This window comes from Strix uralensis, chromosome Z (genome assembly GCF_047716275.1).
Source record: "Strix uralensis isolate ZFMK-TIS-50842 chromosome Z, bStrUra1, whole genome shotgun sequence".
In the NCBI taxonomy this organism is placed as follows: Eukaryota; Metazoa; Chordata; class Aves; order Strigiformes; family Strigidae; genus Strix; species Strix uralensis.
Genome location: NC_134012.1, coordinates 28,717,050 through 28,731,126, shown reverse-complemented (window position 1 = coordinate 28,731,126; position 14,077 = coordinate 28,717,050). Strand labels below are relative to the sequence as shown.

Genomic DNA, 14,077 nt, shown 5'->3' with positions numbered 1-14,077 from the left:
CAGTTTACTGTAACATGTAAAGGCAGGTATCCAAGGGTAAACAGCAGTGGAAAAAGACAGAGGCCCTAACACCTTGAGAAAGAGAGTAGAAGGAGGATCCAGACAGGCTGCTACTTGTCTAAATCTGACCTGGAAAAAGGATCTAAAGACTCCGAAGCAGCAGCAGAAAAGTTTGAGTAATATCTACCCACTGATTCAATATTCCATCACAAACTCATTATTTGATAAAACTGGTTGTTATTTTGTTCTCTCTCTCCCCTCTCCTCATTTAGAAGCACTAATGACCAGCACTGCCTCAGGAGGGTCCAGGTTCTGTTAATGTGCTCCTTCACGCTTAGGAGTGGGCTACCTTTTTATTGGATGGTCTTGGGCTTGCACAAATGCTTGGCATGTCATTTGTTCCTTCAACATAGAAAGACATCCGACTGGAGCTGTGATCCATAGGCTGGAGGGCATTGCCGGAAGAAATACATAATAGTAAGTTAATACATAACTTAAGCTAATTAACAGAGAACAAATCAGCAGCGGTGGGGTTTTTTTTGGAAGGTATACACAGATGTTTACCTAAACAGCTCGTCTCCTTCCTTCTGCCCATCCCCCTTCCCAGTGGAGGCCAAAGACCATATGAATGCCGCAGCCGCACGGGCGTGCAAATGCCAACACTGCCATCACGTGTCCAATTTCAGCACTGCAGATGTACTTTGGAAGCGCTACAATTCACCCTTTCAAAGGTAACTGTCCCTTAAGCTTAGCCGCTGGCTCTACATCTGAAATTAACTAGCATCTGGGAGTCTCTATTCCATTAAAAGCAACGCCAATTTAAAAGGCAGTGCAATGGCAGTAGCCAATTCTAAATTTCTACATTTATCAATGTGATGAAGCTGTAATGTCAAACATTTTAATTTTGTATTAATATGGAAAAAATATGCCTTAAACTCTGTTTTTCTGGGACAGAGTACATTTGAGTAAAATTGATAAAGCTATTAAGTTCCAATCTACATTATTAAAAATTGCTATGAATGAATACGTATGCCCATATAAACAAATCAAATAGATTGGGAAAGCCTGTGTATCTTACTAGTTCTGGTTTAATTTGCTGAAGACAAGCGCCCATTCACTTTAACTGGAGAGGCATGTGACCATTCAATGGAGAAAAGACTCAAAATGTTTCTGAAAATAACCTACCTGAGAAGCAGTATTTTACGTATGTAACACTCAAAGAAAAGGAGGGGGGAGATATGGTTCAGAGCTCAGCAGACATGCTGCAGTGGAGCTCTGCCAGGGCTGCAGCTAGGAGCAGGCTCCTTGCACAGGGAAAAAAATCCTGCTTTTATCAGAGGCACAGCTTCCCAGCTCCTGCTGAATGGGGAACTCTAGATTTTGGTTTCCCCAGAGAGCTGAGCACAGACATCCTCATAAAGCCTGGGATGCTGTAGACCAGCAAGCACCAGCTGCAAATCAGGCAACCAAAATCCTGCTTCTTGGGTGTCGTCATCCTGTCTGTCCTGCAAGCTATTGGTGTATATGTAGTCATGGATGAGAAAGAGGAAATTTGTGTTCACTCTGTGGTTGAATTAAGTATTTGGGAAGACCCAGTTACAAAATAGGCACATGGCATCTGTGCTATAGCAGATAAAAAATCATGGGGCTGCTGTCATAGAAGTTGTCTACTTTTTTTTTTGACAGGAAAACATTTAGCACCAAACAGGCTCTGTGATTTTTTTTAAAAAAAAAAAAGAAAGAAAAAGAAAAATTGCTAAAAAGAGCAAGAATAAATTATCAGTGCATTTTAGGAAAACTATTTCCCTTCTGAGAACTCTATCACCCCTTTCAAAAAGTGAATCTGTTCCCAGTGTAATCTATAGTAGTCTTTTCTCACACTGACTCTGTGCAATCTGGAACAGCCCACATCACCAGATGTGAACTGAATGTCAGGAAGAACATGAGAGTGAGACACATCAAAAAAACCAAATCCCTCTGTGGAGTGTCTAAGCCTCAAACAAGAGAGAGTTCTTACCTCTTGCTCTCTTCACTGGTAAGAGACATCAGAATTTAGCAATGGCATTTAACGTGTGCCTATGCCCTATCAGATAAACAGCAAATGCTTCTGGTGATACATACAGTGCATTTACAAGAAGCAAATCCAACCCTCAAAGAACAAATCTGGATTATTAGGTGTTGGCCCATATGAATCTCCAGATATCTGACTTTGTTCTCTTACCTTGGATGACATGATGTTTTTCACCTCTTCATCAGTAGCAGTTTGCGTAACAGCGATGTCAGGATTGCTGCAGCTTATCACTCGGCTTTGCAGGAGTTTACTCCCAACAGACACTGCTGAAGTGCGTCCAAATGTGTAATAACGAGACTCTGTCAGAATGGCACTGCTGCCTGCACCTGACCATAGGGAGATGTTTGAACTAAGACTAAAGGACATATATATGAGACAAACAGGAGATTCAAGCCAGCTTTGCTCAGTGCTGTTATACCATCAGCATTCTGAATAGCATAAAGCTGCTGAAAATCTCCCCACCAACTGCTTTATTAACAAATTACATCAGCATTGAATGACAAGGTGCAGTTTTACAAGTCAACAGCTCACAGGGTGACTGCACAAGCAGTAGCAAAAGATTAACAGGGCTACCTGAGCAGCATCACTATTACAATAGCTCTTTCTACTTCCCATCAGCTCTTTTTAATTTGCTGTAGATTAAGACAAGATTCACAGGCCTAAACACAAAATGCCATCTTCAATAGATAACATTTAACACCATGTTCAAAGTATCCAAAGAAGCAGGAAGCACTGCCAGCAGGAATTTCACTAAATGATTACCTGGTTTTCAGCTTCCCCATGGACCTTATTTTCCCAGGATAAAGAATTTCCAAGTGTAGGCAAGCTCAGAGATTTTAGCACATCCTAACAGAAGTCTAAATGTCCCTCAAGGGAGATTTAAATGAATATTTGAAAGACAAAAGGCCCTACACAGCTTTAGCTCCCACAGCACAGCGGCTGTGGTAAGTCAGTTAATATATAGCAATTGATCAAATTAATCCTATAGGCTTTATGGACTGCAGCAGAATAACAGAATGGTTGAGGTTGGAAGGGACCTCTGGAGATCATCTGGTCCAACCGCCTCCTCCAGCAGGGCCACCTAGACCCAGCTGCCTAGGACCACGTCCAGATGGCTTTCTAATGTCTTCAGGGTGAGAGACTCCACAACCTCTCTGGGCAACCTGTGCCAGTGCTCAGTCACCCTCACAGGAAAAAAGTGTTTCCTGATGTCTGGAGTGAACCTACTGTGTTTCAGTTTGTGCTCATTGTCTCTGGGTATCACTGGAAACAGTCTGTCTCTGTCTTCTTTGCACCCTTCCTTCAGGTCTTTGTATACATTGAAGATCCTCCCCGAGCCTTCTCTACTCCAGGCTGAACAGTCCCAGCTCTCTCACATTTTCCTCATTGGAGAGATGCTCCAGTCCCTTCATCACCTTCATCATCCTTGGCTGGTCTCTCTCCAGTATGGCCATGTCTCTCTTGTACTGAGGAGCCCAGAACTGAACACAGCACTCCAGGTGTGGCCTCACCAGTGCTGAGGAGAGAGCAAGGATCACCTCCCTCAACTTGCTGGCCAACATACAAGACTTCATCCTCTGATGACATTCCTAATGCAATGGAGAAATTGGCAGAGCTTGGCCCTATGCCACTTGGCAGTAAGTTAAGTTTGCATGGAAAGTAGTTTACTGATGTACAGGCCAGTGAGAAAGTGGCATGTTAAGGCCACTTGAATTTCTACAGGAAATTCCTCTAAAAAAAAGCCTCAGTTCAGGAGATGTTTCTCTCTTTCATCTTCATGAAGCTACAGCATTGCATATAGCTGTGGAGTCCTCTCACCTCAACCCTGCCTCTTAAATGAATGACTGAGAGATAGATATTATGGGGGATAAGTTCACATTGCTCTTTGCAGCACTGAGGTCCCTGACCTTCCTCTGAGAAAACAATATATCTGAACAGTGCTGTGCTTAAATCATATGCAGTCTGGGTCTGAGAAGTTGTGTTTGCTATTTTACAGGCCAGTTCCCTAAGTCCTCCTCTCAGAAGCACCATGCTGAATAGCACAAGAAAAAAATAATACTTTTGCAACACTTGCACCAACATTACCTGGTTTGACTACTTCTCTTTGAGGGTCTGGCAGACGAAATACATAGTAGACATAAGATGCCAGGAGGCAGTTCCTCCCATGCTGGTCTTTGCTCAGGTCTTTGCTGTTGTGAAGACTGTTCACTATTGCAACCACAGATTCAAAGGCAAACTGTGAGAAGTTGGCTGTGAAACAAAGGCAAGAACTAGTCTCAGCACTGAATGACATTCTTTGTACCAACAACAACTAATCCTAACATGCTTTAATTCAGTCAACAAATTAGAGCTCTAGACAGCAATTGATATACCTGACCAGACCCAAGGTCTACATAGGCCAATAACCACTCTTCCATGGACGCACTGACTTTCAACTCAATCACTGTTACTCCATCACTTCGTGCTACATAAAAGCAGACTGTAACTGTTTATTACCATTTCTAGCAGCCTTTATGCATTTCCTATAAGATACCTACTTGACAAACACTATACATTATACAAGCTAGCAGGCTTTTCCACAAATATTATAGTGGATGACAAGTGTCGATTACCAAAATGAAACCGGAAATAAACTTCACCACTGTCTCCAAGTATGCCTTCCCTCCAGAGTTAACACATGTGATGGGCAACTGGCAGCCTCAGTAACAGAAAAATCTGTGTGCATTACTATACACTCTCTGTTTTTGTGCTCACCCAATTCTGCCCAAAGATATTCGGGCAGAGGATATGGTGCAGTCAGCAATGTCAGCTCTAGAATAAGTGATTTTCCTGGTGTATTGCTTGCAAAACAACTGAATTCCAAACAATCCACTTTCTGACCTATATTTCCAGATAAGGAAACTGCTACAATTTAACATACTTCCCAATGAGTCTGAGCATCTTACATGTAGGGGGAAAAGGAGAGAAGGCAGGAATTCAGTTAAATCTGATTAAATTGTGCAGTGGAACTGTGTCTTGAGAAGCACAACTCCTTCTGAAGTGGACTACCCCAAACACTAAATCTGAGCCTGGATATTTAGCAATCATTTTCCCCACTTTTCTATGTTGCTTGCACTACTGCTCCAAGGCTATGCATCAGTAAATACCTGTCTGGCCAGCTATGACCATGGGTTGTACAGCCAGCTGGAAAAGTTTATCTAGTACCAAATGTAAAAACAAGACAAGAGGTTCAAGGCGTGAAGAATTCAAACAGATGATGCTGAGTTTCAATTCATGTTCCAGTGTAGCCTCTGTAATCTTCTGGTCCATCAGTCGAATGGGGAATGTGACTTGACTTTCCAGAGAATGGCACAGAGTAAAGAACTTCTCCAGGTGATTGTCCTGTAAATACAGTGCACTCACAGTTAACAAAGTTGATATAGTTCAGGCTGCTGCTAGCTAAGCAAAGCCTGATTGTCCCACCTGATGGGAGGAAAGAAAATATTTTCACCCTTCTGGCTTGCAGTGATCGTTAGCCCTAAAGATCAATTTGTAAAACAGCTGTCATGGCCTTTTGTTTGTTCCTTTTCATCTGGCTCAAATTCAGACTCTGGTTAGATCAGATTAAAAGTTAAAGCCCTCACTGAAGTGATTGCTTCATTTCATGAAAATACTGTTCTCCCTCTCTGTCAAAACTCCATTATGTCATAGGTTTATAGTCCCTCTGCCACCCACAGCTAAGTTCCAGCTACATGCAAGTTATGTGCCTTATGAGTATGCCCTACTTGTATTTAAAAGGCATGCTGCAAAGGGGTGATGGACCAGCTTTTGACATAGGGCCTCCAGTTGTTAGGATATAGCTACCAGGGTTACATATAATGGGATGATGGGTAGGAGACACCGTAAAGCTGCAAAAACAAAAGAAAGCTGCTCTACCTCAAACCAGTATCCCAATAAAATGGACAAAGCTTCAATTTCCTATCACATTTAAACAACCAGAATCATAAGAGTTCTCATGCAGCATTAAGCTTGTGTCCCCAGACCACATAGCTTTGATGGCTGAGCTGACTAAGGCATTCTGGCAGTATAACCTGTCCCTAGAGGTGGGGAGGTGCTATGTCTCTGCAGATGTGGACACACTGTCTGAACCAGCCTTGCAGAATAGAAGATGTAGACCGCAGAAACTGGCACTGTGCCCTGCCAATGTCTTTCAAACACAGCCTGAGCAAACTCTTGCTGAGCTGAGAGGACATCAGGCTCCCTATTGCTTGATGTGACTTGTTGCTGAGAGTGATCATTTGTACCAATAGATTTCATTTCACCAAAGGATTTCATTCACTGAGGATATCAGGTTATTTCCATAGCTGTTACTTGTTTTTAAACCTGTGTGGGCTTAAACAACTCCATTTCACAAACCTCCTAAGTAGGTCTGGACATCTGAATTCTCTCTGAAATGGAACTGCAGCTGTGTGTTGCTTCTGATGCATTACCTGAGTGTGAACAGATGAAACAGCTTGCACTTCAACATTGAAAACACCCTTGTGTCCTTCAACCCACTTAATAGGTGGTGTCTGAGATGGAACTTTCTGTGATAGAAAAGAAATGTGGGAATCATCATCTTTAACGATCAGACAGAAAGCCTGTTTTCACAGGGGTCTATAGGGTATTTGCGCTGTTCACTTTATTTTAGACATCTGAATTCAGTGCCACACAGAGGACCACAGCTAGGTATCTTCTTGTTCTCGTAGACTAGATGGGGAGAAGTAGATGCACTGAACAGGGAAATTTGGAGCGCTTCAGCTGGATGCCTAGCACAGACAGTGCGAGTGTATGTCCTATGATGGGATATTTTTAAGGTTAGAAGTTCTCAGTTAAAGCACTGTCAAAGACGCTCCATGGTGATGTGATGCAGTTTTAACCCTCTGGACAGTTTCCTACTTGACATATTCACTCAGAGGTGCTCCAGTAGCAGCACCTGATTCCATTTCTCCTCTCTCCTCCACACAACCACAAAACCCAAGCAAATCATCCTATGGAAGTAAGCACATTATTGATTTGACACCCTCTAAACAAATGTATCCCTGACTAGACAATTTACAAGGATTTTCTTGGATAACTAACTTTAAAAAACACAATATAACAATATAAAATAATAACACCGGTGACAATAATAACAACATTTTCCTCCAGAGCTTTCCCCACTTAAAAGTACAAAAAGAAGGCATTGTCTACAAGCAGACAGCAATGTTAGTTTGTAAAACACTTATGCTGTTCTTCCACACTAGGAAAATATTATCTTTTCCTAATTTTCTTTGTTACCTCAGGAGAGTGAATTGAATAGTGGAAAGGCAGCTTATCCAATGCAACAGGAAGACAATAATGTCCAGTTTGAAGACGATCATTTAATAGAATCGGCAGCCACTGAAACAAATGAAGAGAAAACATAGCAATATTCATGACTATATATGATTAGGGCTATCTATCTGATTTGTTATGTACAGTCAACAAAACAACAAACGAGATATTGACCCAAGCTCCTCTGCTCTAACCCATTCAACAGCAATCTCTTTGCATTTTAAATTCACTGATAACTACTGTAGAAAAATGTACAAGACTGCTTTACAAACCATCCCTTTTGAAGAAACCAAACACAGAGCTTTTCATGTGTGACGTATATTTAAAATCTACCAGAAGTACTAGTAGAGTTCATGTTTTAATTTAAAAAATCATGTATCTTGAATAGACTGATCCTCGGCTTTAAAGCAAATCAACAGAGTTTAATTTTTGCTAAGGATAAATTGAACATCTTGGTAATGGTCACCATGAGGATGAGGGCCAGAATGATTCATCATAACTCTGTATTGATATTTGGACACATTTAATTTTTCTCCTATTCAAGTCTGAAAGAGGCTGTGCATTTGAGTATCATGGGGCAGAAACATTTTGTATTTAGGTGAATAAAATCTTGAAAATTAAGTCCTCACCTATGTGAAGTCTTGCTACTGAACTACAAACTAATTTACTTCTTACCAATCCCATTGACATTGGCAGGACTATAACTGTCCATAAAAGAAAACCCATTTGAAAGGATTCTCAGTACTGGGATCAAAATCAAATACAAATTTCACAGCAGGAACATGTGAAAAGCACTTGCTTGTCCCCACAGCTCAATTGCTGACCGTAGCACTAGGACGTTTTCAAACCTGAAGTATTATCATCATCTATGCTTTCCTCTTATTTTAAAATCTCTCCAGTTAAAAATATCGACTGATAAAGGTCAAAGAGAGTATGCTACAATATTTCTTAAGCTAAAACATGCTAGTATCAACATGAAGATAAAACGTATGCAAGACAATTACATTTTACCTTCTAGATTATTTCTGTTTTAATTTTGATGTGGGTAAAAGACACTTTAGAACATAAATGATATGTCATATAAAATCTCAGTGAAAATATTATATTAGTTTTTACCTCATGTAGATGTCACCTTATATTAGATAACAGTGAATAATTGTAGTTGCATATGTTTTAGGGGTTTTTTTTGCATTAATAGAATCTGACAGAATTAGGTGATATCTATAAAGCATTGCTGTTGCAAATAATTAGGTGAATACTTCAGTTGTGTTAGGTGAATTCATCAATTTCAAAGACACTTAACAATGTAAAATTATAGGATGAGCATATAACATAGCACAGGTTGCATACGGTTTCTGTGAATTAACGTTAAGACCTTCTACTGGTTCTGATTTATTACCATAACCAGAAAGGGAATATATGGCAAACTTCTTGACAAGCAAAGAGTCTGTTTGCATGGGATGTAGATACATACACAGATGTGCACACACACTTATATATCACATGGAACTTACTGAATAGCCAAGGAGGGTTTCCACAGATGCTCCCTGCTTTGGCTGGCAGCTGATGTGATAGAATGTGAACAATAGATGGTGTTTCTCTGTGAGTTTTGCTGGCAGCTTAATTTTCACTTCTTCATAAAAGTCAGGGGACCTGTTTAAAAAAAATGCCAAGCACATTTCCAATGTAAGTATGAGACTGAGCAGAAGGCTTGCCAGTAGGCTTTTAGGTGCTATAGTTATAAAAACTGTATAAATCCTGAGAACAGCCTCAGAGCCAAGTTAAACAAAGTACATATATATACAGCTGTATTTATGAACTATCTACAGCTTTGAATCAGGAAGAGCGTAGATGATATCAGCTGGAATGTTTCAGCTTTCACCCACCTCTATACTTTCAAAACCATTCAATCTTAATTTTGGGTTCCAGCATATTTATTGTGTAAATTGTAAATTCTGAGTCCACATTAGTGAGAATGAGAATGTCCCTTCAGCTCTTTTGGATCTGTGAATTCATTGGAGCGAATGCTGTTACAACGTTATTCTGCTGCTTCCTCCTCCTTAATCTTCAAATTAGGAATATTCTCAACTAACCTCTGAAAAACTTCAAACAAGAAAAGCAATGGTTGCTTATGCAATGGTCACTTATGCAAATGGATGTAGCAATCCACATTAGATATGACAAATCCACACAAAATGTAAAGGTTTAGAATGGATTAGTACCAGCATTCCTTGATGAACTATGTAGGCTAAGAATTATGTAAAGAGGTCATGATTAATCCTTTTTAAGTCATACAAATTGTAACAATACTTACTTATTATGATATGTGATAGCTGTGTATATTTCCTGCACAAATTCTGGACCTGAAGATTTCCCAAAAATTACCTACATTAAGAAGAAAAGAAAGTAACAGCAGTCAGGTCTAAAGCATTTGGTTGTCATCAACTTGTATAAATTTTAAGACAGTATCCGAAGGCTGAAGATGACTCTTCAATTTTATCTTAGCATTTTGCCATGAATGTCTTATTACTGAGCATCTTCCCCACACATTATTCAGGGTAAAACACCAGGAAAATGGAGCAGAGGTCATTTTTGGAGCCACTGACTAACTCACATCACATTCTCCAGTCATGCACTATAAAGTTAGGAATTGCAGGAATAAAGTTATGGTAAGCCTCTTACACATTGCCTTTAACTAAATGCCAAAAAGTTAAATTAAAAGTATTTTTAGGAGTTTGTTTTTCAGTTGTAGCCTGCCATTTAGGGTGAATCCATCTCACCTGACCTTACAGGTCTGAAGTTCCTTTATATTAAACAAAGAGAAATAGGCATTTTTTGGTGCTTGATTTGCTTCCCTCATTTCAGACACTGTCTCATGGTAAGGTCCTGGAATCCAGTAACTATAAAGGGAGCCCTGGGTGATGAGCTTAGACAAGGATATCTGTACAGCACAACTCCATATGTATTGAGATGAAGCTCCCTCACACTGGAGGGGGATGCCAGGTAAATTGTCTGTCCTAAGCACTTGTCAAAACCCAACTGTACTATGGGCAGAGTTTAAGGAAACCAACAATGCAGTATTGTGTAAAGGATGGTGTTACATTCACATGGCACAGCTCCAGTTCTGGAATAAACATGGCTTGGGAAAACACTGTGCTGATGCTCTGATTTCAGTTCCAGAGCTCATGTGGAGTAAGGCTGTGAGGTATGCACTATGCAGTGTCAGCATGCTGATAAAGACTGGCTGGCTGACAGTTCTTGCTCCAACATATTGCTGGACTAAAGTTCCTCAAAGTAATATCTCCATTCATTTTTTTCCCTTTCTAACACATAAAATCACAAAAGATTTATCCCAATGTCATTCTTAAATAGCCAATCATGCTATCTGAAAACTTCCCAAAATATTCCGGCTGAAGCAGACGTCTGGGTTAGAACACTTCAAACTGAACAACTGAAGCTTGGTAAAGCTGAAGAGAGGATCTTACAATGAGAAATGTTGAATAACCTGAGCATAGACAGTGCTGCCTGCTCTGTTAGTAGCGCACACATACGCCCTCATACACAGTGTGTTTCAAACATGGAAAAATCTATCTATACTGCATGATTGTGCACCCGTTCAGATTCAGGCAATGAAGATCCCAACTTCTACCTTCCAGAGTTATACCTGAGTATTTGTGTACACATAGTGCATATGGAGGAGTTACACTGGAAGATAGACTACATCATTCTTAAAAGGTCTCTGAAGCTCCGTGAATTTTACCATTAGAGTTCCCAACACACTACTAATTTAACACTATGCCACTCTTCTGAAAATAAGGTAGGAAGACTTAGGTAAGAGGGAGTAACATGCCTCTATTCCACTCGAGTGTTTCGTGTTGTGGGTAAGGACTAAAGCCCCTGCTTTCTGATGAGAATGACAAGCTTCACAAGCTCTCTGATGTTAGGCTTCCTAAGGCCCCACTAGAAACCGTGGTGATGGGAAGTAAATAATGAATTATCTCTTCAGAGGTTCCTCGAGAATGCACGTAAACAAAAGTCTGCTAAGAAATCTCAGCATTTATTACCGGCATTGCACAGGATGGGTCTTCACCACACATAAACTGGATCTTGATGGTAATGTTTCTTGCAGAAGCTGGTCGGTTAGCAAAATTCAGTCTCTGAGGGTAAACATAGAGGAGATTTCTGGAAGAAAGAAAACAATAAAATGGGTAAATTTATTTTGTGTTTCAAAATAAAGTGCACAAACTAGCATTTTGCTGATTCCTCTTTCTGTCCTTCAGTTCCACCTAGATAGTGAAAGCTTTGCCAAACTCCATTTCAAAAGTTCACAAGGAAAAGGTAAGTTCTTGTTGTGACACACAGAACATCCTGTGTTTAAGGTTTCTCATACAGTAAACTGCATCTTTGAGAAGGCAATCTTCCTATCTCTTTTTAAAAAAATATGCAATTCCCAGTTACAAATGAATTAATATCTTTGCTTGATATAATGAAAAGTGGGAATCTCTTAAGAAAGCAGCTCCCTTCTCAATTGAGAAGAATCAGATTTTGGTAGGGGTAAGGAGTCACTCAGAGGTGATAAAAAGAAATAAACCAGCAAATAAAACCAACAACTGAAGTTCATACATTCCTATTTTATAGCAACAAAATGGCATCTATTTCTAGATTATGCAAATCAAAACACAGTACCAATGAACCTGAGTAAATACAAATAAGAAATTTTGAACTATAATTCTAGAATCTGACATTTTTTAGTAATGAATATAATAATTTTTTAAAATACAGCATACTTTGCTCTTTACTAGCTTGTGTACATGGACATATCACTAAACTTAAAAAGCACCTTTAATTTCTGTGGGGAATTTGGCAACATAGATGGTCTCCCAAGTTCAAACCCAAACAATTCTGGTAGAAGGTCAAAGTGCTAATAGAAAGCTTTTTCTTCAGTGAAATCTATGGTGAGTCCGAGATTTCAGCTAGGCCTGGATTACACACATTCTGGCATCATGATTATGTCTATTTAATGTCTCATTTTCCTGGTCTGGTATGTGATTCTCACTGTTTGTTCTCTGAGAGTAAGGAATGAGGCTAGTGTTGGTGGAAGCATGCCGTCTCCCAGTGAGAATGAGAAGTACTCATGGGCCTTCATGCTTTCTTTTTGTCTGTGACAGTCTGAAGCTACACACAAATTTGTCCTGTCCTTATCACAGATATCTCCTCAGCACCATTGTCATCTGAAAATGTGGAGCAGCTTTGAAGAATGTTGTCATTAAGTCAGACAGTTCATCTTCCATTTGTTGTATCGCAAGACCTGGAAAACTGTGGTTGATTCTTCTTATTGCCATGTGTCACGATGTGACAGTACTCTTCAACTACACAGTCCAAGCTACTTTGCTAGCCAACACATGCTACGTGGGCCATGGCATGCCTTAGCAAATAAACTAGCATGTAACTTGCCGTTCCCTTCATTCACAATAGTACTCCTGCCTGCTGCACTAATGCACTTTTTTCCTTACCTCCTTAAATGCCATTTCTGCTCTGCCAAATTCTCTCAAAGATGATATTAGGAAAAGCTAAGTGAAAGAGAGAAATATATTGGTAACCTCCACTGAATTATGTTTGGGAGAATGATGTATTAAATGAAGGATATTATCAATATTACATCTGCCAGAGGTGAAGAAATACATGTAGGGGAGGCTGCATAATCCAGTCATTGCTTCATTAATCTACAGCCCAGCAGAAGATGCCACAAATCCATATAATGACCCTGAGCACTGGATTTTACATTTAGATGTGACTTGAGATGAAAGATATAAAATCACAAACACAGAGCTCTCTGCTGACTACACAACCAAAAAAGCATTATTCCGGCAAGTATGGTACCAAAGAGCTAAAGCTTGTACTATTTATGCTCAAGCAGTTTTAGGGATCTTGCTTACATGTGTATTAAACCCATCAGCACTGAGGAAGAACAGGGGCAAATGCTGACTCTGGATATCCTGCAGACATGAAAGTGAGGACTGATTTTTTAAAGCAGGAAGGTGGGGAGCTGATCAAAAGAGGTTCCTTCACACAGGCATGAATTGTAGACCCATTGCTGACCACTGTGTAAATGCTACTGCCTGCCAGCCCCCATACCCTCCAAAAGACTGAGAGGAAGCAATGACAAGGAACAATTCCACATGGCAGTTAGCAGGGGTGTCAGGGAAGTACATACTGTTGTCTTTTAAATAATAGGACAGCTAGCATGCCCATAAAGATATGGTGAGCTCCAGGAGGCATTGTGTCTCTCTTGAGGCTCTGCACTGAGCAGAAATATTTAATCAACACACCACAGCAATTACTTTTGGTCAGTGTGATTAAAATTCTCCCCTCACTCCCCCTACAGAAAGTGAAGGGCTCTACGTCCAGATATAGTCAGATGTGCTTACAAAAAGCAAAAGAGCTATTCAGGAATCAGTATGGGTCTACAAAAGCCATGACAGAGCAGCCAACTTCACTGAGACCAGGACAGACAGGACAGCAGAGTCATGTGTGAGGCACAGATCCAGACAGCTTCTCTGGGTTGGAGACTGACCCAGCAGAAGGATGGTAAGATAAGAGGCTGTTTCAGAATGAGCTACTTGCTGGGAAAGCTAAGGGTCCATCGAGCCTGACACAGGACACCATGCAGCA

At 40.3% G+C, this 14,077-nt stretch overlaps 1 protein-coding gene across 3 annotated transcripts in view; it reads right to left on the bottom strand.

Moving 5' to 3' along the window:
- DOCK8 (dedicator of cytokinesis 8) overlaps nucleotides 1-14,077 on the bottom strand; it is a 99,452-nt gene that overhangs the window by 38,717 nt on the left and 46,658 nt on the right. For all 3 annotated transcript variants that reach the window (XM_074855384.1, XM_074855385.1, XM_074855386.1), the window contains exons 15-23: nucleotides 11,470-11,587; nucleotides 9,720-9,790; nucleotides 8,920-9,058; nucleotides 7,370-7,471; nucleotides 6,541-6,636; nucleotides 5,218-5,452; nucleotides 4,157-4,321; nucleotides 2,222-2,397; nucleotides 350-445 (exon numbers count right to left, since the gene is read on the bottom strand). In XM_074855384.1, the coding sequence (XP_074711485.1) occupies nucleotides 350-445; nucleotides 2,222-2,397; nucleotides 4,157-4,321; nucleotides 5,218-5,452; nucleotides 6,541-6,636; nucleotides 7,370-7,471; nucleotides 8,920-9,058; nucleotides 9,720-9,790; nucleotides 11,470-11,587 (1,198 nt within the window). The remainder of the gene's footprint in view (nucleotides 1-349; nucleotides 446-2,221; nucleotides 2,398-4,156; nucleotides 4,322-5,217; nucleotides 5,453-6,540; nucleotides 6,637-7,369; nucleotides 7,472-8,919; nucleotides 9,059-9,719; nucleotides 9,791-11,469; nucleotides 11,588-14,077) is intronic.